The sequence below is a fragment of the Tachysurus fulvidraco genome, chromosome 21 (genome assembly GCF_022655615.1).
Source record: "Tachysurus fulvidraco isolate hzauxx_2018 chromosome 21, HZAU_PFXX_2.0, whole genome shotgun sequence".
NCBI lineage: Eukaryota > Metazoa > Chordata > Actinopteri > Siluriformes > Bagridae > Tachysurus > Tachysurus fulvidraco.
Window position 1 is genome coordinate 3395328 of NC_062538.1, and position 24240 is coordinate 3419567.

Genomic DNA, 24240 nt, shown 5'->3' on the forward strand with positions numbered 1-24240 from the left:
TCTCTCTCTCTCTCTCTCTCTCTCTCTCTCTCTCTCTCTCTCTCTCTCTCTCCAGTCAGCCCCTATCTATTTTTCTCCTTTCTTTCAGTGGAAGCCTGAGGGTCAGCACACGGAGTGTTTTTGTACGTAGTGTTTTTTGAGTTCATAAACTTTCTCACCTGGAATAAAAAAAAACTATTTAAAAAAACACATACGAGTGACGAACGAGTTCCATCTGAGTTCCAAAAAAAAAAAGAAGCCGAGACTAGAGAAAGGAGCATTTGCCAAACAAAACCAGGTATGTATCACTCAAATACAGAGCTATGCCTTGAGTTGCGTTGATTTTGTTCTAATGACCCTTTTATATAATGCAATGTCATGGGTTTGTGCGTAAAACTGCGCCATTGCGCACCGGCCTGCGTGGCCCTGTGCGTGCGTGCGCACTTCTTTTCGGGCTGTCACACCGGAGCACGCTGTGAACGCAGGGTTTATAGACTGGGCTTTAAGGACAGGAATATTTATGGCGAATGGCCATGTGTTTGAGAGAGGGAGGGAGTTAGGGACGTTGGAGAGGGGGGTGTTATTGTGTGGCTCATGTGGGGTACAAGGGGGAGTAAGAGGCAGTTCAGTATTACCATATTAGGAACGTGGCCATGTCATTTGCTCTAGTGATGGACTCGATATCCAGATTCGATTCCACGTGCTTTGATTCACGTCTCAGAGAAACGAATTGGGATGAAACACAGAACTATAGACGAATACACAAACCTACATCTCATGCTTTGGAGTGGTCGGAAGGTGTCAACACGTTACAGTATTCGCATCATTATATGATACAGTAGTTAGGACTGGCTTTTGGATACTAAAGCATTAAAACAACAACAACAATAAGATAAGTGTTGTGTGGTGAAGCTTTCTGTAAGGACGTTAATCATTTAATGAAGGCGTCTCGAGTGTCAGTACTACTGTATGTTATGGTAGGTTTTCTGCCAAGGGAAAGTCTTCAGGACAGAAAGATTTGCGCTGTCACGTTCTCACATTTTGTCTTTTTGATTATAAGAAAACTAGTTGAGCACAACTGATTTTAGCTGCTTAGAACACAACAAATTATAGCTGCCATAATTAATGTAAGCGATAACACTTAGAACTAACTTGTATACCGTTCCACGACGTTACATTTAACCGTAAATGATGTGGATTAAGAGGAATTAAACACACAGCTAGTAGTTATTCATCATACAGTATGACTTTGGCAAGTCGTGAACTGAATGAAAGACATTTGTGGAAGAATCAAAACATTTGAGAATCAAGTCAGAAATCAGTGACACCGTTTGTGGCAGCGGGAGTAAACGGGTCAGAGGAGCTTCTGTGGACACGATCAGCTTAAAACACACAAGAGGAACATGATTAACGAGGCCTTCATAAGTGTGTCACTGTTTTTATGTGTGTCGCTGCTTTTGCACTGCAAAACCCAAGTGATATCCCTTATATTTATCTTAAATCTAGTTGTTTATCGCAACCAATTGTGGCAGTAAACCGGCCAGCATAAACCAGTCCATCCTGTCACTTACTTTATAAACAGATCTAGTTTATTATGTCAATAGTAACAAGCTTAACCTTTCAGAGGAATGCAATTAGAGGAATAATAAATTACGGAGAAGTTTACGATCACTCAGCACACATCTTGTTCATTGCTGATCCCTTGTGAAGCTTGCTGAGGGTGTGATTTTGTTAGTGATAGACGCGTGCGGGCCTGTTTGTTTTTGCCGTCTGTCCTGTGCGGTTTCCCAGAATAACATCATGATGGGTTTTCACAGTTGTGTGACAACCAGGCAACAGCATAACACAAAAGCACTCACCGACTTATTGTAAAGCCGTTACCGGAAAGTTTGGAGCAAACCGTAATATAAGTAAAAGTTTTTTAAAGATAAAATTAATCGTTATGAAGAAATTTTGTAAGGAACAGAAGTAAAAGCTAAAGCGTAGTTTTGCTGTTTTGTATCTAAACTGTCTAATGAGGAGTAAAATCACTAGTTCGGTTATTCACTGTAAGTAGTTTTGACATCAGTATCAGGCATAATTGCTGCACGTCGTGCCCTGATGTCTCTCTGCTAGCTGCTGATGAAAGTTTCTCGGATTCGGTTTCTCGGATTCGGTTCTGACCAAAATTACAATCTAAACCTAATGAGGAAGGTCCATGTGGCCTCCATTGTGTTCAAATGAGGTCCCCTGGACCTTCAATACACACAGCAAAGCCAGAAGATCTTTGGCACTAGTTGGAACTACAGGCGAGGTGGAATTATGTGGCTGTCTTACCGTTTTGATGTGTATTGCACGCATGATTGTATGAGAGAGAGAGAGAGAGAGAGAGAGAGATTTCTTTAAAAAAAAAAATTCTGTATTAACTGTTTAGCTTTAGAAATGTAGGATGAGGTGAGTGAAAAGGAGATGGCGAAGGAGAGAAACGAGTAATATTAAAGAGAGAGAGAGAGAGAGAGATCTATTTTTTTCTCTCAATCTTTTTATTGAGGAAGTATCACATACAGTCATGTACAAACAGTTTACAGGTATTCCCCTTAAATTTTTGTTATTTTAAAACACAATAAAACAGTGAGTAAAGAAAAGAAGGCATATACAGGAGACAGAAAACACGCAATAAAATAAATAAATAAATGAATAAACAAATAAACAAAATAAACAGGAGGTTGGGGGGAATTACTCACATGGTAGAGTTTGTAGCGATTTAAAATAGTCCATTTTCAGAGTTACCCCTGAATGAAAACTTTATCTTTTCCAGTTTAAGCAATGACATCACATTCTGGAGCCACACAGAAACTGAAGGTGCTTTAGAGGCTTTCCAGAGAAGTAAAATGCACCGTCTAGCCACAAGTGACGTAAATGTCAATATATCAGCCTGAGCAGGGTCAGTTAACACAGAGTTAACCGGGAGTCCAAATACAGCTAAGAAGGGATCCGTATGAAACTGAATTCTAAGAACTTTGGAGAGAATCACGGAATACCGGCTCCAGAAGTTGTGAAGTCAAGAGCAGGAGAAAAACATGTGACCAAGATTACATGGGGTACCGTGACACCGCTCACATCGATCGGTTATCTGTGAGAGAGAGAGAGAGAGATCTATTAATGCAGAATGAGAAAAAATGCCAAGGCAAATTAGCAGTAGTACTAATGAATAAGTACAGACGGCGTATTCGCCTCACGAACAGAACCTTTTGACTTTCTTTCATTGCCTATAGAGATCCAGTTAAAAGACCCCTGCGGTGATTTTGCACTGAAGCGTTTACGATTTACATAAACACAGGACAGACTCGTTCAACTCGTGTTTCTCAGTCTTGCACTGAATGGAAACCTTTATATTTGTTGTTAAAATGGTCAAATTGACACTTTTCAATATTATAAGACATATATATGTCTTATAAATGTCTTACGATGTAATAATTTCAGGTCTTAATGAGATTTCAACTACAGTAGGATGATTTTATGCTAGTTTTTTTTAAAATGTTGTATTGAATGCTACACCAGTGGATGATTATGAGTTTAATACTTTCCTGAAACAACATTAACGCTTGTTTGTCTCCAATCCCTTTCATTTCCTGGTGCAGCGATCTTTTATCCTAATATTCTACTACATGCTTTTATTTTATTTTGCTTCCTGCTTCTGTTTCCACCCCTTTTCCTGTCATACGTATGTACCTGTATTTAGTTTTTTCCGTAATCTAGTTATACCTCTACGTTCGTCATGGCAAAGGTTTAAGAAAGAAGTGAACAGTAGTGAAAGAAATCTGTATATTAATCTAGTGAATCTATAAAAACCTGCAGCACCGGATAGTTTGCCCTCGCTGATCATTAGGCAAACCTCTATAAATATCATATTAATCTTCATTGGTTTTTCAAACAGCATCAATACCAGTCCATCACACCCATGTTTGACTTCCCCAAACTGTCAAGCTGGAAGAAGAACATAAGAGCAACCGCTATAAGTGTAAATGAGTGGTGTATTGCGCAGCATCATGCTTTTCCTCAGGGGTATCTCATGATATTTAACAGGAAAATGTTCACCACACTTTCACACTGTACTGTTCAGTTCTCCATGGACCAGATTCTCACCAGCATGACAGAGGAACCTGGAATTGGTGGTTTGAGTCCTGCTTTCTGATTCTCATGAGCAGTGCAACTGTACTGTAATTGTTTACAATGTCATCAAGAGCAAATCACAATACTGGCATAGATTTGTGTATCTGGAGAGGGACGTTAGTCAATCGTGGGCTTGTGTACTGACTGTTACGTAGTATTAATGGCGGGTATGACAGATCTAACGGCTCTGTTGATCCAGGAGTTTAACGTCGTCTTCGATCTCACCTTTTCCGTTCTTTTTTTACCCCCTAGTGATGAGTCGCAGTATCGTGCGCCAGAGTAAGTTCCGGCATGTTTTCGGTCAAGCTGCGAAGCCGGAGCAGGGTTACGACGATATTCGGGTTTCCAAGGTGACGTGGGACAGCTCGTTCTGTGCAGTCAACCCCAAGTTCCTGGCTGTTATAGTGGAGTCCAGTGGTGGAGGAGCCTTTTTGGTTTTGCCTCTTTCAAAGGTAAGTAGAATAAGAATTTGTAACGGAGTACGGAAGATTCAGTGCTACTGTGACCGTAAAATAAATCATTCGATAAGATATTATTCTGCAGTAGTATTCCAACTGTTTTAAAAAAATGTTTTTTCGAATACCTCAAAAATCTGAAAACCTTCTTGACATTTAGCGACATAATTAAAATAACTTAAAGAGTTGAATTCATTAAACAGGCCCCGTTTACTTTTGTCAAGATCTCAACAAACGCCTAGTGTTGGTCAAACATCTCTGAGCAAACCTAAATAAATAAATCATCTAATCATCATTCATTCATTCATTCACTCATTTTCTACCGCTTATCCGAACTTCTCGGGTCACGGGGAGCCTGTGCCTATCTCAGGTGTCATCGGGCATCGAGGCAGGATACACCCTGGACGGAGTGCCAACCCATCACAGGGCACACACACACTCTCATTCACTCACACACTCACACACTCCAGACAATTTTCCAGAGATGCCAATCAACCTACCATGCATGTCTTTGGACCGGGGGAGGAAACCGGAGTACCCGGAGAAACCCCCGAGGCACGGGGAGAACATGCAAACGCCACACACACAAGGCGAAGGTGGGAATCGAACCCCCAACCCTGGAGGTGTGAGGCGAACGTGCTAACCACTAAGCCACCATGCCCCCCTCCATCTAATACAATAAACGATAAATTAACTAATTGAATGAACTCATTGGTTGGATGAGGTGCACTGGGGACTTGTCTTGTCTTGGGAGTGATTAAGACTTTAAACAAAAAGACCTCTTGGGAAAATTCACTTTGTGGATTAAGATTTTCTCCGGAGTTTATTGTCGTACCTTGATGCACTATATTAAGCTTTCATGTACACTATATGGCCAAATGGTTGTGGACATCTGTCCATCACACCGATATGTGGTTCTATCCCAAATGGTTGTAACTAATGTGGAAGCATGCTATGCATTAGAAATTCCCATCACTGAAGCTTTACCTGCTTAAGCATGAAACAGAGGCTTGACCTGAGCTCTTGCTGAATGGACAAACCCCCACAACCATTCTCCAAAGTCTCCAAAGATTGGAGGTTATTCTAAGAGAAAACAGGGATTTATTGTGAAATGGAAGAATCGACAGGCTTATGAGAGTCATGGTTGGGTGTCGACAAGCTTGTGAACCTCGTGCAATAAATCCAAAATTGAGTCGATTTACTGGGTGCTGCTAAGAAGCTTAGGTGAGAGATGAATTGAATTCAAAGCTCTAAAAGAACATCTTTCTTGTACCTACTGAGATTAAGGACATTGAGTCTAAACAGAAAATCTACAAATCATTCGATCATAAAGCTGTGGTCAGAAGACGTGGTGTAAAGACATGGCGCTAATCCTAGGATGCCCCGGTGGACGTGATTCACTCGAGGCGTATTAGAGAGTCAGAAGGGCTATAGAGAAAGTAGTAGCAGATAAAAAGTCTGTGGCATGGGAATTGATGGACAGGTCATGGAAAAAGATGTTCTGGCAGACCATTCAGCTGATCAGGAGGGGGGGAGGTGAGACTATGCACAAGCTCTGCTGAGCATGCGAAGGGTAGTGTTGATTTCTACTAAAGATACTGTTGTGTTAAAGATGGAGCGTTAACTCAGTAGCAAGGGTCTCTTTTCAGGAAGCACTGACGGAATCCTGCTGTAGATGTCCGACTATAGTCTTAGCAAATTTCCCCATAGGGATTAATAAAGTACTCTGTATTCTACCAAGTGCCGAACGATGAATCAGGTAGATGCTTGTCGTCCAGCGCTTCTCCAGGTGTAATCTGTTGGCCGTTGTCTCTCACACACACCTCCAGCCTATCGGTTATTTCAGTGAGAAACCTGTAAGCGACCGCTAATCGTATATCACTTATCGTTCACAGATCAGTATGACAGAGTTCAGAAACTGTTCCCATATATGGAAGCTTGCTATTTTGTGATCGTGTCCATATCAAGACCGTCATTAATTAAGGCTGATGACTGGGTATTATTGGAATATAAATACAGTCCTCCTTGTTTTTTTTTTGGGAATGCAGTTTGCAGACTCATTACACAGACACACGAGCATGTAGAAGCAGGGCTTAACAGACACCCTATAAATACCCTGCCTGCTTTCTCACCCGGCCCAGTTCCAGAAAGGTCAGTGTAAAATCTGCCTTTTCATCGCCTCGTCACAGGGCTATAAATACACACCAGGGAAGCAAGGAGCATACAGCAGCAGGAGCAGCACAGAAAAGGCCCTGACTTACACACAGACCTTACAAACCTGGAATCGCTGGAATTAGAAGAGTTTGCTTTCGAGGTGTAATTAAACCAGATCTACTTCTTTGTCACATGCTGTACATTTACATCGTTTGGCAGACGCCTTTATCCAGAGCGACGTACAAAAGTGCTTAAGTCTCTATCATTGGATACATTAACTCTGGTTCACTAGGTCACATACTTAAGATACCATGAGTCTAAAACACTGTTCTGAGGTTTATATATATACTGTATATAATATATACACAAAAAGGGAAGGAAGTGGTAGTTGAAGCGTTTCATGAATAAGTAGGTCTTCAACCGTCGTTTGAAAATAGAAAAAAATAGAAAAAAAAAAATATGAAAATTTGAAAATCTATGCAGTGTTCCTCATGGAGCTCATGGAGCTTAACACACTTAGTATATTCATTCATTCATTCATTTTCTACCGCTTATCCGAACTACTCGGGTCACAATGTTTTTTCGAATACCTCAAAAATCTGAAAACCTTCTTGACATTTAGCGACATAATTAAAATAACTTAAAGAGTTGAATTCATTAAACAGGCCCCGTTTACTTTTGTCAAGATCTCAACAAACGCCTAGTGTTGGTCAAACATCTCTGAGCAAACCTAAATAAATAAACTATCATCTAATCATCATTCATTCATTCATTCATTCATTTTCTACCGCTTATCCGAATGTCTCGGCGTCATCGGGCATCGAGGCAGGATACACCCTGGACGGAGTGCCAACCCATCGTAGGGCACACACACACACTCTCATTCACTCACACACTCACACTACGGACAATTTTCCAGAGATGCCAATCAACCTACCATGCATGTCTTTGGACCGGGGGAGGAAACCGGAGTACCCGGAGGAAACCCCCGAGGCACGGGGAGAACATGCAAACTCCACACACACAAGGCGGAGGTGGGAATCGAACCCCCAACCCTGGAGGTGTGAGGTAAACGTGCTAACCACTAAGCCACCGTGTCCCCCCCCTCGTAGTTCCAGTGAAGAGAAATTATAATAATGCAATAGAATACAAAGACATTCTAGACAACTGTGTTCTTTTAATTAATCTGTCAACGGTTTGAAGAACCACATACACGAGTGTGACAGTCGGGCGTCCGCAGGCTTTTGGTCACACCAGTAATGTACTCACATAGAATTAAGAGACATTTGAACATTTCTAGCATTCTGTATGACTCCATCTGGAGACAAAAAAAAGCCAAATGATGCCACAATCATGTTCTCTGCTGTTACAGGTGGGACGAGTGGATAAGAACTATCCCCTGGTGGTGGGACACTCAGGTCCTGTCCTGGACATTGACTGGTGTCCCCACAATGACAACATCCTGGCGAGCGGCTCTGAAGACACCACTGCCATGGTAAATCTTTCATGCACATAGTACATACTAATCCCAGACATCGTACATTAAAGATGTTTGTTTGTGTTCGGTCGAGATGATACGGCTGTTAAATTTATGTATCTGGACTTGTCCGATGTCGGTACGTTACAGACACGCACGGTATGCACGTCTGGTACTGAGAACTCGCCGCAGCTGCCATGAGCTGAGTTTGTGAGGGTGTGTTCACACGTAAAAAACACCGATGTAGCGTTTCTGAAATATTAGCGATGAGCTAATTAGCCGTTTTAGAAGAACATTACTATGTCTAATCGTACACATCGATTTTTTTGTAAACACACTTTTGTTTGCTATTTTCTGCATTATTTCTACATTAAAATCTAAAAATAAAAGGTTAGAAAGTATGAAGTTAACGTTACAACACGTTAGAAACGAATCGGAATGAAAGCTTTTGGGGATTTCCGGCAAAACACAAGAAATTGCGAGATATTTAGATCCATTTACCAGGCAATATTCTCAACAATAAAAAAAGAACGTATCATATTTGATTTACAGCATTACTTTATATCTATGCACAGGATTATCTACGGATTATCTATGCTGGCTCTGTAATAGCTCTATAGTCTTGTTACGTGGAGATTCTCATGTAACACATGCTTATTTTCAGCTAAGCTTAGATCATATATTTATCTCATAATTAGCCTTACTGTGACCTGATTCTTTCATGGCACACTTTTCCCCTGAGCTCATAGGCCATGAGATGGGATCATGATAAGATGAGGTCTAACACTCCGGTGTGAAAATTTGTCATCCTTTTATTAGATGGAAACTGTTGGACCAACTCGACCGTACGCTGCCTCTGTGTTAGGTTCCTACTAGGAGTTCTCTGTTTTATTCTCTCATAGATCCCTTATCTTTACTTGTAATATCTGCATGCGTAAATTTCATGCGCTGTGTTTTCCTGTTTGGAAGGTGTGGCAGATCCCAGACCACACTCTAGCTCGGCCCATCAGCGAGCCCATCGTGGTGCTGGAGGGCCACTCCAAACGCGTTGGCATCGTCAGCTGGCACCCTACGGCCCGCAACATCCTTCTCACTGCAGGTTCCGTAGCTCCTACGAATCTCTAAACCCGATGCTAAGCGTTATTATCCGTGTCGGTTTTGATCCATGACGTATGCGTGTTTCACAGGCAGTGATAATCTGATCATAATCTGGAACGTGGGCACCGGAGAGCCATTGATAACAATGGAAGATCATCCAGACCTCATCTACAACGTCAGCTGGAATCACAACGGAAGCCTCTTTTGCACAACCTGCAAAGATCGGCGCATTCGTGTTTGTGACCCACGCAAGAGAGAGGTGGTGGCTGTGAGTATAGAGAAAATATTTCCTCCGCTTATCAACAAAACAAAAGCTGGAGATCGCAATAAAAACCAGATTAGAAAATCTCACATCATTAAAAAAAGACAACCCAAGAGTTCTTTGAGTGTCCAAATGATAGCATATAAAAATCAATCAAATCAGAGTTTATTTTTCATTAAGACAAGAAGACTGGAACGTTTCATCGTCTAGAAACACCTTGGTCACGTCCACAGACATGCACCTGACACAAACGCCATCTCGGCCTGTCTTAATGTATTAGAGACGTCTCTCCGATGTCTGTTTTTGTCCCTGTAGGAGAGACTGGCACCACATGAAGGCATCAGGCCCATGAGAGCCATCTTCACCAGAGAGGGTAACATCTTCACTACAGGTTTTACCAGGATGAGCCAGAGGGAGCTCGGCCTCTGGGACCCGGTAAGAAGACAATTCCTCGTATATCTAAAATATAAGATTAGATAAAAGTCTTTTATTTGTATTCATTTTTCAGTCAGGCTCGATTTAAAATCAGCGGACAACATTTCTTTTAAAATGTTCTTTTAAAACCACAATAAATTGATTTCCATTTCAGACAAATTTCGAGGAACCCATCGCTCTTCTGGAGCTGGACACAAGTAATGGGGTCTTATTGCCATTTTATGATCCCGACACCAGCCTTGTATATCTGTGTGGTAAGGTACGTGCGGCCGTTAAGCACGATATGAATCCGAACGCTCGGCGGTGTATCCCAGAGCTAAGTCTTTCTTTCTTTTTCACCCCTTTTTTCCAGGGGGATAGCAGCATTCGCTATTTTGAGATCACAGACGAGCCACCCTATGTGCATTACCTCAGTACATACAGTAGCAAGGAGCCACAGCGAGGCATGGGCTTCATGCCCAAGAGAGGAGTTGATGTGAGCAAGTGTGAGATCGCCAGGTATTGTATTTGTACATATACACTGAATTAGATGTTGGTGCTTGTTTACTGTAGTAGCAGGGCAAGACTACATGGAGTTTAACTGGTCTTCTGTAACCTCAGGTAGAGGTCTTCACCGGTCCACTTAGATCCGAAAACCTGAGGTCCGACCTGAGACCCGAGAGGGTTCGGGTCTAAAAGTTTCACGTGTGCCTCGGACACGGGTCGGGTATAATAATAATAATAGCGGCATCGGTTCTCGGGTGATTTAAAATGAATGTGTTTTTCCCGACCGGACCCGAGAAGACCCGAACTACTGTATCTCGTGTGTGTGCATCGACTCGAGTCCTTTTCCAACCTCTCCTCTGTTTGCCAAGACCGCTTGCGACATGTGGCTGGCGACGTCTGGCTGGCGCTAAGCTAATTTTCGTTGAAACAGACCTGTCAATCAATTCTGAATCCACTCTGTAGCGGTTACTTTAGTGTAGAGTTACGCAACATTCGGGTCCAGTCGGGTTAAAAAAAAATGCCAACGGGTCAGGTCGGACTCGGGTCAAATTTTTTACCCGGGTTCGGGTAAAAAGTGATTCGGGTCACTTCGGGTCGGGTAGATTTCTTTAGACCCGAGAAGACCTCTAGCCTCAGGGCCTTGTTCTTGGTTGACAACAGAGGAACCTAATTATAAATTCTCTCCATTTTAAGTGTTTGATGAATCGTGTTTTCTGAGATGCTTTTCTGCTCACAACGATTGCAAAGAGTGATTATGTTAAGCTAATAATGTTAATGCTTTTCTCGCCCCACCTTCTCATCAACAAGACGTTTCCTCCCACAGAACTCACTGCCCTTGACCCGTATCTGCACGATAAAAGATCGGCTGATCGGATAATCGCATGCACGGCAATATCGCATCACTGTATTGTTTAAGAGAAACAGAAGAAAAAGATCTTCTGTGGATGTCAGATATGTTTGTTTAGAAGCTTTAGTGCTCAGTCTTCTGATTTCGTCTGATCAGATTATACAAGCTTCACGAGAGGAAGTGTGAGCCTATCATGATGACAGTCCCTAGAAAGGTACGTACGTTTATTCACCATATGATTCACCGAACGCAAGCATGAATAACGTAGCCATATAAATAGAGTTTGCCGTGCTAGGATAGTCCGAACGATCCTTCTGTCTTCCGTCTCTCCAGTCAGATCTGTTCCAGGACGACCTCTATCCGAACACAGCGGGTCCAGACCCTGCACTGGAGCCTGAGGAGTGGTTGGAGGGGCGAGATGAAGACCCTATCCTAGTCTCGCTGAAGGATGGCTACATTCCCCCAAAAAACAGAGAGCTTAAGGTGGCCAAGAAGAATGTTCTGGACAGCAGGCCAGCACCACGCAGGAGCATGTCATCTGTCGATGGGAGCACCTTGCCTGTGAGTTCACTGTTCCTCTCTTGTTCTTATTCCATTTGCTATTCTACCTGTACTCTGCTTTTCAGTTCTTATCTCCTGACTTTTTTCCTTTCTGTTCTTATCCCTTTGCACCCAAACCCTTGTTCATTTTCTCATTCTTCTTCTTCTTTCTTCTATCGACTGTCCCTACATGTCCTCCCCCACCCCTTCTCTGCTATCCCTCCTGTACTCTCTCCTTGCTAGCCTCAGTTGTTGGAAAAACTTATAGAGGAGATTCAGAGTCTGAAGGCTGCCGTTCTCTCTCAAGAAAAGCGAATCTGTGACTTAGAGAATAAGCTCTCCAAGTACACCAACGGCACTGTCTGAGCGATTCAGTCACCCCTGTACACACCGCCCAGCTACCCCGACCCCTTTATATATGCACATACATATTCTTCATCACCACAGCATTCACCCAAGTGCATTCATGACTCCTCTTAACGAGGCTATGAGCAATAGTTACATTTTAAAACACTCTTATGAATGCCTTATATCGTTCCCAATGTAGAATATAATGGGACGGTTATTGCACAAATGCTATACGAGTGCTACACAAGTTCACGCCAGCTTTAATAAAAAATGATATACACTCACCAGCCGACTTAACATGAACACACACAAGCCTTCACAGCCAATCATTTTCAGCAGCAAAGTGAATAAAATCAGAAAACCACAGATTGGAAAATCACCGGTCTGTTTCCAGTGGATCCTCAGATTCCTGTCCTCAGCTGAAGGAGTGCAACCGAATGAGAGGACTTTCTTCTCACCACGGTTGAAAAGAGTGGCTATCTAAAAGAGAAGACATTCACTAAATTCCAGGGGTTTCGTTACCACGATGTAAAGTGGGCGTGTTTCCGGAGGTCTTAGAAAAACGGCCACTTTAAAAAAAACAGCATACTATGAAGGACAAAACAACCAAGGGCACGGTGGCTTAGTGGTTAGCACGTTCGCCTCACACCTCCAGGGTTGGCGGTTCGATTCCCGCCTCCGCCTTGTGTGTGTGGAGTTTGCATGTTCTCCCCGTGCCTCGGGGGTTTCCTCCGGGTACTCCGGTTTCCTCCCTCGGGCCAAAGACATGCATGGTAGGTTGATTGGCATCTCTGGAAAATTGTCTGTAGTGTGTGAGTGAATGAGAGTGTGTGTGTGCCCTGTGATGGGTTGGCACTCCGTCCAGGGTGTATCCTGCCTCGATGCCCGATGACGCCTGAGATAGGCACAGGCTCCCCGTGACACGAGAAGTTCGGATAAACGGTAGAAAATGAATGAATGAATAAACAACCAAAAACTACGGTTAGAGTTAGGGTTAGATTATCAAATAGGCCACGCCTACCCGATGACGCAATATCTTTTACGCTATTCTGAAATCCCTGGAAATAAGTGCATCCCATTTGAGTAACCATTCAATCTGACTTCATCATGAAGTTTTTTCTTCCTTCAGAACTGCTGCCCGTCGGATCGGCCGGTTAGATAATCGCATGAACGTGCAGGTGTTCCTCTTGAGGGGTCTGGTGAGTCTATATTTGTGCAGGTTTTAAACAGGCAATAGTCAAATTCTCTGTAGGAACCGTAGCATGAACACACACACATGCTAGACTTCACCCTTCAACCCTTCCTGGTTTGAAACAGATGCGTGTTAGATTGTGAATTGGCAAAACGACCAAACTGGAATCAAAATTGGATTTGAATAAAATGAACTGAATGAAATGACGTGAAGCTCGTATGCCAAACACAGCTATGTACATCATCATCATTCACAAGTTAACATACCAGAATCATCTATACCAGAATCAGAACAAAATTGTTCACATATTAATTGGACTTGTACCGTATCCTACGTGTTCAGTACTATTGTTAAATATTGTATCGCTGCCTTAAGAAGTGAATTTTTATCTTACGGTACACCACGTTGTAAGCCTGAGGTTTATAGCCTTTAGTAATCCTCAGGCACAGTGAGGTCTTCTCACTGTGGCTCCTACAGCCGTGGGTTAAAAACTGGCCATTTCACTTGTACAGCATCTACGCTCACTCGTCCATGTTTGACCAACATGAAAGATCTAATGGGCTCCGAAAATGTAAATATTCTTTAAAAAAAAAAAAAAAAAAAACTAGTGAGATTTCGAAATCAAAGAATATAAAAAAGTTGAGTTTTGTGTGTTCTTTAAAGGATTTGTGAGAATGATGGAATCAATAAAAACATCTTTTTTGTAAAAAAAAAAAAAACAACCCAAAATACTTCTTGTTCTTACACACACACACCCACACACACACACACACACACCAGTCCATATATATATATGAGAAACAGATGTACACTGTAAAAAGGTTTCTACAGGTATTTGTGTAAAAAAACAAAAACAAAAAACACTATTGGGTTTTGTTTGTTTTATTTCAGTGTTTCAGTGTGTGGGGGGTCACGGTGGCTTAGTGGTTAGCACGTTCGCTTCACACCTCCAGGGTTGGGGGTTCGATTCCCACCTCTGCCTTGTGTGTGTGGAGTTTGCATGTTCTCCCCGTGCCTCGGGGGTTTCCTCAGGATACTCCGGTTTTCTCCCCCGGTCCAAAGACATGCATGGTAGGTTGATTGGCATCTCTGGAAAATTGTCCATAGTGTGTGAGTGTGTGTGTGTGTGAGTGAATGAGAGTGTGTGTGCCCTGCGATGGGTTGGCACTCTGTCCAGGGTGTATCCTGCCTCGATGCCCGATGACGCCCGAGATAGGCACAGGCTCCCCGTGACCCGAGAAGTTCGGATAAGCGGTAGAAAATGAATGAATGTATTTCAGTGTGTGAGATTAGGTTATTGTTAATCTGGTCAATCTCATGCTATAATTATGTATCCCACACTTTAAGTGGTTTATGAGGCATTCTATTCTGTAGCCTGATTACCCCCCGGTAATCTCACACACTCGAATAAAACAAACAAAACCCAATACAGTATTAAATTCAAAGAATTTCATTCACTCTTTCAAATTTTTTCTGACATCAGCTTACACAAGATCACGATACCTCCTGGTTACATAAACAAACTGCCAAGGTTCAAAGGTCGTGCAGATGCAGCGACCTTCGGGTCTTTGCCCCGCTCGAGCTCTCTAGTGCTTTAAACCCGTCACGTCTTTTAGCTCTGTTATAAGAAAGAAAAAGGGATCGACCTCGTTCAAGCGAGCGAGACGTGTTTCATCCGATTCCCACTTCATTTCCCTCAGCTACAAGTATCCTGTTTGATCCATAAACAAGAAGGAGACAAGTTCATTATGAGGTTGGTCCTTGTAAGCGTGTAGTTTCAACACCTCCCCATAAACAGCTGAACAGGATAATACAGCTCTCAATTTCTACCGTTTTCAAGGCTTTAAAAAATAAGTCATGTGGGAATTTGTCTTCTGCTTGACACCTTCCATGCTTCTGTTCTCAGTCGCTATGCTATTTCGATCAAAGCGGATTTGCCGTCTTGTGGAGAAAGGAACGAGGAAGCTAACTTGTGGAATACGGATTATTATTTGCTCGCTGTTAAAGCTTCTGCACCCTTGTGTTTTCTACACCTCCTGGGACCAGGATGCAAAAATCAAGCTGGTCTACAAACCGACAGCTCTGGCAAACTACGTCATAGAGAACTGTAAAGCTTTCGCGTGCGCTCCGTCGGCTAGGTGGCCAAAAGCAGACCCTCATTTACAATTTTTTTTCAATTTCATATGCCCCGTCGAGGACGATGCACAGAGACACTGTGGAATAACCTTCACCAGGGATCATTTACAAATACAAGATGGCGGAATTGTAGCCCTGGATTGGGCGGTCAGGCTGAAAGAGCAGAATGCTCAGGCTAAGATGGAACATTATCCAGGAGAAAGAGCTCCAGGCTGCCGTACCAGTACTCCACCCGTCGTCATTCTCATTCCTAACGCTTTGGGAAAGATCACACAAAATTTGTTGAGCTTATGTCGCTTGGGTCTGCAGCAGGGTTTCTACCCCGTGATCTTCCATCGCCGGGGTCATGGTGGATGTCCGCTTGCTACTCCGCGCTACCAGGAGTTTGGGGATCCTTCTGATCTGGTGCAGGCGGTACTATTCGTTCAGAGCCGACATCCATCTTCGCATCTGTTTGCCATCAGTGAAGGTTCCGGGTCTGGTCTGCTGCTGTCTTACCTTGGGGAGCGTGGCTCGTCCTCCTACCTAGTAGCAGCTGCTTGTATATCCCCAGTGTTCCACGGACAACGGTTCTTCGAGACGCCTTTCCCCAAACTATACCACGAGGCAGTATTGTACTACCGCAAGCTGCAACTCAGCAGGTAACTCATATTCACAGTTCCACTTAAACCTGATAAGGAGTAGAAGGCTTTAGTGCAATTTGTTTGTATTTCTGCAAAATAAAAAGCAAATCAAGTACCGTTAATTTTTTTTTTTTGTCCCCGTCGTCATTGTACTTTGTCGGTTGAGTGGAAATAGGGGAATTAAATAATTTGCCAGTAATTTTTCTAACAAAATGAGCAGATTTTAATTTCTGGGAACTGAGTACGACTTTATAAAGCCTGTTATCTTGGCACCATTAAAAATCTTTGGCTCACGCTTTTGTCTTTGCTGTTTTGTCCCCCATATGTTTACATGTACGGTGTGGAATTAAAAAGTCACTGGAGTGTTGCTGTTTTTTTTTAAAAAGCAGGATTCTTTGGTTTCTCGCATGTAGTAAAGCTACAGGTAGAACTTCCATCACTACCTGATCTCTAAGCTAAACATCAGCAAGGCCTCATTTTGACTGGTGTGTTGCTGGAAAACTAAAATAAGCCCCGCCGCAGTACAAGCTGATACCGTAATGTAGCGCTCGAGTCTCTCGAGGTAATAAGCGATAAACTTTTTGATATAATTGTCAAGAACTGTTGATCTTTAAATGGATGTTGTTTAAACCCCCCACAGGTATGCAACTGCCCTAAGTTCAGTAATGGACATCAAGAAAATCTTCAGCTGTCGTTCTCTTCAAGACATGGAGAAGTTGATGTTCTGCTCAGTCAAATTGCTAGACACCAGTCAGAAGGACACACTGAACCAGGGCGTGGAGCTTAGATCTGTACAGACTAACTGGGCAGGTTACTGGGAACGTAACGAACCCTTGCGAGATGCTGATGAAGTTGCTCTTCCTGTGCTTTGCTTGTGCAGCACTGATGACCCTTTTCTACCTCCAGCCTACACCTTACCCATGTCCATCTTCCAAAACAGCCCATATTTCTTTCTGGCTCTGACATCCCAAGGAAGCCATTGTGGCTTCTTGCAGCAGAACGATGCTTCCTGGAGCCACAAAGCAGTGCTGGAATATTTCCAGGTTGTCACCGAGTTCTTTACGGTCGAGGAAACAAAATGCTACATGGAAGGGTTTGTTGGGCGAGATGTCGTCCAAGGGCTCAGGCACAAATCGGGTGGCTTTGCTCACAGGAGGAGGAAACCAACCATGCTGCGCAGAGACAGGCCTGTCTCGGGTTCACAAAGACAACTCTCCTCTCATTCGAGACCGGTCACGTTTGAAGAGCAGGAGACGTTCACGTGGAACAGATCGTACACTCGATGACGTGTGAATTGTAACAACGGTGCAAACGGACAAGGGAGAAAGACAAAACCTGGAAGAGTTTTTAAAGTGCTTAAGATATTAACCTTTTATTTCATTCTAACTAGTTCACTTGTCTGTCTAAAAAAGGGGGAATGTATTATTGTGGAAATTAAAAATAAGTTCTGTTCAGAAAATTAATTTTCTTGTCCCTGAACGTACAAATGTGGGAAAAAATAGACTCCGGTTCGGAAAAAGACTACGAAGGAACTCGTGCCCATGAGAGGAAGCGGTAAAACGTTTTAACTTCCTGAATCATGCCTCACACACACACACACACACACACACACACAACGATCCATCTATCCGACCAAATGGCTTTCGAATCTTCTCCCACACTCGCAAAGAAATCTATCGAGACCGACGTATATTAAAATTACTTTATTACAGATGATTTCTTTTTTAATCCAGTAGCCCTCTGCCAACAAAAGGAGTAATTACAAACAAAAACGTTACATTTGTCCCCGTAAAGTTTTCAGAATTTTTGTTTACATTTTAATGGATTTTTTCTTCTTCTTCTTGTGAATAGCCATACAATTTGTTGTTATAATCTTAATGACATTCAGCTTTTCACAATCTATACATTTTAATACAGGTTATATATGGATTGTTATGGTAATGTTGAAGCAGAAAAAAAAAAGAAAAATAATTGATCGTTTTGAAGGAATACTGGTGAACACACTGTAACTGTACATACAAACCCCGTCGCTTCGTTTCTGCAGATTTCCCTTGTTCTCACACTTTTTTTTTTTTTAAAGGGATCATTAAAACAGGGGGGATGTTGCAGGCTGCGATGTGACGCATGACATTACACTTCCACAAGAGGGCGCACCTCTGTCCTCTTCGTGCTTCTGGAGCTCAAACGAGAGTGACTGACCTTAGTCAGAGTCCGGGTGAAATAAACTGTTGAATTTTTGGGATTTTTTTGGCAGCTCATCTGATTCCAATCGAGCATTTACGAGGTTGTGAAGTGATTTTGGCATGTTAGCTTCTCTCTCTCTCTCTCTCTTTAAATTCGGCCCCAATCCTTTGAGGCCTGAAAGTGCAATGGCTCAGTCAGCTTGTAATATATAAGCTAAATTAAAGTTGAGTTTGTTGACATCTCTATGTGGCCAGCGATGCCATGAAAACACTTGAGGACATTTACAACACTAGATGTTCATTAAACGACCGCAAAGACGAGCATTCAAGGGACCGTGAGTCTCGGGACGCATCGTTTTGATGGCCTGGAACATGAGGCAGATCTCCTTGGCTCATGTGATAAAGTAACGTAAGCTTCACGAAATGTCTCCGTCGCCATCTGTAAAGTTAAGAGCGTAAGACTGAAAAAGCTATTCACGTCAAGGAAGATGCAAGATGTTGGAATTTTCTTGATATCGTGATGTCTTGCTTTGGATATTTTTATTTTTAGACACCTTCAAGCAGCTAATTTTATATATCAGGTTTTAAATTTGGGTATCTCTCGGGCTCGTAGATTTATAATATTTTATTTAAAACATTTTCTATTTGTACAATATACACAAACTTTCTCTATACAGCTCAATTAAATGTATACTTGTCTCCTGGCTATCTTCCAAAAAACATGTTTTATATATATATGTTTTCTGCCTTTGTGTTTTTCTTAATCTTTTGTTTGTACACATAATTAGAAACGGTGGTTGAGGGAAGATGTTGAGCAGGCAGGAGATGCCCGGAGCTTTGGGATGATGAGTGTGAAGGTGATCGGAGGTGAAAGAGAGCTTCTCACCCCCAAACCTACATACTGTATATACTGCCCTGACACCAAGCTGGGAGGGGGGCAGAAGAGAACACACCGTAGGTCTGAGACACAGAGAGGACACAGAGCAGCACGTGATGATTAGTTTTGTCTTTGCATAGCTGGGGTCAAAGGAACTTTGGCTTTTTGAATAGGAATCATATATCTGACTGACAGATATTTTTATTCTTCCTATATGAGTATAAAGTATACACATTACCACCAACACACACACACACACAAAATCAACTGCTTCCTTTTATCACCTAAATCAGCCGTAACTATATTTACTTTTCCATGATATTTTCCTTGTCTATCATTTCGAATCCATTAAACCTGGCAAAATATAATAAGAAGAAAATGTTTTTTTTTAAACACAACAAGATCCCATGACAATTCACGGAAGCCGGTTGTTATTGTGCTTGTAATAAGAATTAGTGCGGACGTATAAATTAGATCTGAAACTAAAATGTAATTTATAAGCACGTAAGCGATGATCCCACGGATCCGTTATCGTACGAGCGTACGCGAGATGAGCTGTTCGTCGTGAGGCACGCTATGACCGCATGATGTAGTGTTTACAGAGACTCTCCTTAAAATCAGCTCAAGAAATACTCGCAGTCTTCAAACATCACATTTTTCCTTCTGCATCTTTTGAGCTTCCTGTAGCCCTTCTGTTAAAAAAAAACCCCAACAACTTAGCAACTAAAACCGTAGTTCTCAAGTTTCGGTGAAGATCTCCAGGCGATTCTCACCAAACCTGATGGCTAGCATGGACAAAACAAAACAATCTTTCAATCAGGATTAACGATTTTCAAATCATAAGGTTTATTATGGCCAAAGGTAGAAAACTAATTACTTAGAGAAATACTCAACTGGCTTCCCGAATCGTCGGCGATTACTTTTCCTTCCGCATCGTATCAGCTTCCTGTGCCACTTTTTTCCCCTTCCTTAAAACACTTAGTGTTAAAAACAATCATCTCAGATCACCAAACCATACAGCTTTACTGCAGAGGTTCTCATTGAGAAGATAAACAGACTATACATTCTTTGAGGAATCAAACATCCATCTGAGGATGAAATCGAGGCTGTCGTTTCTGTCTCAGCAAACGTACCGCGCTTAACACAAAGAACTTTGCGCGCGTTCGCACCGAGGGACTACTGTGTGCTTACAGTTTATTGGTTAAACTGTAACATGATTGATTATGTGCCCTAAAACCACAACAAAAACTAGTGTGCCTGTTTACGACGGATGACGTTGACCCTGCTTATATAAACGCTCAAACGAGACCTCATTCTATCTTAACCACATTCGTAAACACACACGGTCACGTTCCAGTCATCGTATTAACGCACTGTTAAAAGGACTTTGCTCCATATACAGTGCATACTTTAGACTTATGATATTTGCAGATGAATCTGAACCTGTGAGTCTTTTCCAATGAGGATTCTAAATATAAGGTGCATTTTTTTTTAGTGGAACATTTCCACAACTGCAAAAATAAAGTGTTTAAGAGGGAGAGTGAGAAAGAGAATATCACTCAGGGCTCTGTGTCTCCTCGCTGACCTTGGTGTACCTAATGCCCCTCTCAGACAATGCGTGTAGTGTGTGTGTAGTGTGTGTGTTGAGGGAGGAGTGTTAGAGCGGGCTGGCTTATGTGTAGGACAGGTGCGAGCCGTTGGAGATCTGAGAAGCGATGCTGGAGCTCCTGCTCATTCCCTGCTCGCTGCGGCCTCCTGCCGATGTTCTCCGCGCCGCCTGAGGGCTGTTCCGTGCCCCGCCGGTGCTGGACCGCTGGCTGCCGCCTGAGCCATGATGGCCCCAGGAAGGATGTCCGCTGTGTCCCCAGGGCTGCTGGATGGAGCCGCTCTGGCCGGCATGGTGCTGATGGTGATGGTGGTGGTGATGATGGCTCTGCTGGCTGCCCCAGTGTGGCCCCTGTGATCCAGTACTGTGTGGTGAACCCCAGGCACCCGGCCCGCCTGGATAACCGTGGCTGTGACTGTCAGACGAGGCCAGGTTTGACAGCACCATGTTGTTGAAGCCTAGACGCATGCTTTCAGAGTCGAAGGCTTCGATCTCACGTGCCTGCCTCTCCAGCAGGCTGCGGATTCTCTCCGAGCGCTCGTTCTGCAACGTCACCATCTCCTCCTCGATCTGATATTAAAAAAAAATAAAAAAAAATCTAAATATTGCCTTAATTTTACACTGAAATAATGCTGCGACTTACCTTCTGTTCCAGGAGAGCTCTGCGCAGTGAGACTCTCTGTTCTAGCTCTTTCCTCTCACGATCGTGCTGCGCGTCGGTCTGCATCTTGATTTTACTCTGATATGCGTTCAGCAGTTCCAGCTCCTGCTGAAGCTGCATCTTCAGCACCTGACACTCTGCCTCCTGGGCTTCATCCAGTCGCAACTGTAAACGGGACAGAAGCAGGGCTCAGACGGGGCGATGTCGCTGTGTTCTGCATTCTAAGTCGCTACTAGCTGTGTCTTATGTCATGTTTGTTAACTCTCCTCTGTGCTCAGTGGTGTAGTCTACGTGATACGCAGGTATACGCCGTATACCCACTAGGAAAGGCCAAAGATTTCCGTATACCCACTTAAAAAACGTGAGGATACGTGACAGAACTTTCATTCATAAATTCACCCCGTCTGTATTTCGAACACAGACTGTGGTTGCGATTGCGAATCACTAACATTTTTGGACCATTGGGGTTTCCGTGGCCTGTGTCCTGATCTGACGTCACCTACCGAGGAGGAAAATCAGTTGCTTGGCGGTGTTTTCTGGCGCAAATTAGAAATGAACTAACTAATGTAAAAGAAGATATGAAACAAAAGCAGACTCAAACTACACTCTGAGTGTTTTCGGAAGCCTGCGCTTAAAGCTACAGCAGCTTCGGGTGACATTTCACCCACAGCCCGAGTACAAATGTATTTGGAAAGCTTTGTAAACTACCAGTTCATAATATTCTGCAATGAAAGAGTGTTGATGATAAAACTGAACAAACGTTTATTGTTCACTCTTAAATGTACATTGAAAATTGACAGCTGATAAAACCTGAGCTCCAGGTCCCATATTCATATAACATTTAAGGCTAAATGTAGCTCTTAAAGGTATAAAGTTCACCCAAAAATGAAAATTGTGTCATTTTTCAAAATATCATCTTTTGTGTTAAACAGAAGAAAGAAATAACACAATTTTCATTTTTGGGCGAACTTTATACCTTTAAGAGCTACATTTAGCCTTAAATGTTATATGAATATGGGACCTGGAGCACAGGTTTTATCAGCTGTCTGTCTTTTGTTGCTTACAATAAATTGGAATGTTGATAACACATAAGCAGTCTTTAATAATGCCCTCAATTACATGTAGATGCATATTTAATGCATTAGTGAGTGTGGTGGTGCCTATAGGGTGTCGCTCTAGGATGGGTGTGTATGAGACTGGGAGGGGAAAAAAAAAATCGCAGTATACTCAGTACAAAAAACTAGACTACACCACTGTCTGTGCTATCAGTAGATGCCAAGGTAAATTGTAAAGCAGTGGCAAGAGATGAAAAGAAATGAACTTAAAGAATACAAGATAAACCACTAATATGTAAACTGTGTGTGTGTGTGTGTGTGTGTGTGTGTGTGTGTGTGTGTGTGTGTGTTAACTTCCCGCTAATGCCGACCCCTGAACAACAAATATGTGATGAACACGGACCCATCACACGTCTGTGTTATTAACACTACAGTAAACTACAATTCTGCACCTACACCTTTACTTACAGCCTGAGTGGAGAGCATGTCATTGATGGAATGATCATATTGCTCAGCGAGAATGGCCAGTTTTCTCGTTTGCTCCTCCTTGAGTCTCTTCAGCACAGCCTTGTGGTCTGACTTGGGCGTGGTCTCGAGCAGGTGGTTTCGCAGGGCCTTGTACTGCCGTGTCTGGATCTTACAGGTGTCCTGAAACTGCTTCTTGATCTGTAGCTCTTTGGACTGAGGCACAAAAGTAAAGAAGGGAGAAAAGAGAGAGAGAAAGAGAGACAGAGACAGAGAGAGAGAGAGAGAGAGAGAGAGAGAACAAGACAGCACAAAAACAACAGCAAGAGGAGGACGTTTAATGAAATACAGAATAAAGAAAAAGTTAGTTTGTGTTATCAACTGAAACCGCCAGCTGCTATAAAGTCCCACTAACCTTTAGGCTCTTGGGCTGCTGCCGGACCTCCATGACGTGCTTGCGACGCAGTTCTCTCTCTCTGCGCTTGTTGTATTCCAGCTGGTTCGTGAGCTCGGTCTGGTGCTGCAGGCGGATGAGCTCGGTCCTCATTTTGTGGATGGTGCCCAACTGCCTCACCTCCAGCTCCTGCATGGACTCGTGGTGGCGCAGCAGCATAGCATGCTCCAGGTCCTTCTGGGTCTGACGTTTATTCAGCTCCTGTGTTGGAGGAAAGAAATATCGTGAGGGAAGAGTAAAAAAAAAAAAACGAGACGTACCTTATGACGATATCCTGTAATCAATTCTGTATTACTTTGTAAATAAAAAAGTTATCAAACCGCTACAACGTTGTTTTTTTTTTTACGGTAGATGCTGACGTACTTCACGCACGAGGTCCTGCTCTACGTTGTGTTTGGCGATGAGGATGCGGCGTTTGAAGCGCCGGCACTCGAGCTCTAGGTACTGCCGCTGTCGGCGGAGTAGGTTGGCTTCTTCCTCGGCTTGAAAGTGCTGGATGTTCTCCTTCTGCTTGAACAACCATTCTTGCTTCTCCTTCTTGGGTGTGGACTGGTTCTCGTTCAGCTCCTGACGAGCCATGTAAATACACGGTGCTTTATATCGCTTAGACATATTCTGTTTCTTTTGCATTAACCCATTTTTATACACTGTTATGCTTCGTGCTTAAATTTACAAATCCTCTTATGCAGCTTTCAAACCTACTTACAAGGCTGATTTGCATACTAGCTTTCTGGAATCATCCCCTTTAGTTTTTT

General features: G+C 42.9%; 2 protein-coding genes across 5 annotated transcripts in view; one reads left to right on the forward strand and one right to left on the reverse strand.

The window, feature by feature from the left end:
• On the forward strand, positions 1 to 18276 carry LOC113646897 (coronin-6-like). 4 transcript variants are annotated; one of them, XM_027153376.2, is made up of 11 exons: positions 1 to 277; positions 4384 to 4583; positions 8113 to 8235; positions 9187 to 9316; positions 9405 to 9583; positions 9893 to 10012; positions 10167 to 10271; positions 10365 to 10510; positions 11502 to 11559; positions 11679 to 11906; positions 16825 to 17121. In XM_027153376.2, exons 2-11 carry the CDS (start codon positions 4386 to 4388, stop codon positions 16969 to 16971), a joined length of 1434 nt encoding a protein of 477 aa, XP_027009177.1. In that variant the 5' UTR covers positions 1 to 277; positions 4384 to 4385; the 3' UTR covers positions 16972 to 17121. The 4 variants fall into 4 exon arrangements, with proteins under 4 accessions (XP_027009177.1, XP_027009179.1, XP_027009178.1 ...); XM_027153378.2 differs by lacking the exon at positions 16825 to 17121 and adding an exon at positions 12135 to 12517 and having other exon boundaries at positions 2 to 277; XM_027153377.2 differs by lacking the exon at positions 16825 to 17121 and adding an exon at positions 12129 to 12517 and having other exon boundaries at positions 4 to 277.
• The window catches only part of taok1b (TAO kinase 1b), a 17302-nt gene continuing 10934 nt past the window's right edge, over positions 17873 to 24240 (reverse strand). Inside the window, exons 16-20 of the mRNA XM_027153372.2 lie at positions 23849 to 24052; positions 23447 to 23686; positions 23035 to 23247; positions 21494 to 21676; positions 17873 to 21420 (exon numbers count right to left, since the gene is read on the reverse strand). Of these exons, the coding sequence (XP_027009173.2) occupies positions 20917 to 21420; positions 21494 to 21676; positions 23035 to 23247; positions 23447 to 23686; positions 23849 to 24052 (1344 nt within the window). The 3' untranslated portion in view covers positions 17873 to 20916. The remainder of the gene's footprint in view (positions 21421 to 21493; positions 21677 to 23034; positions 23248 to 23446; positions 23687 to 23848; positions 24053 to 24240) is intronic.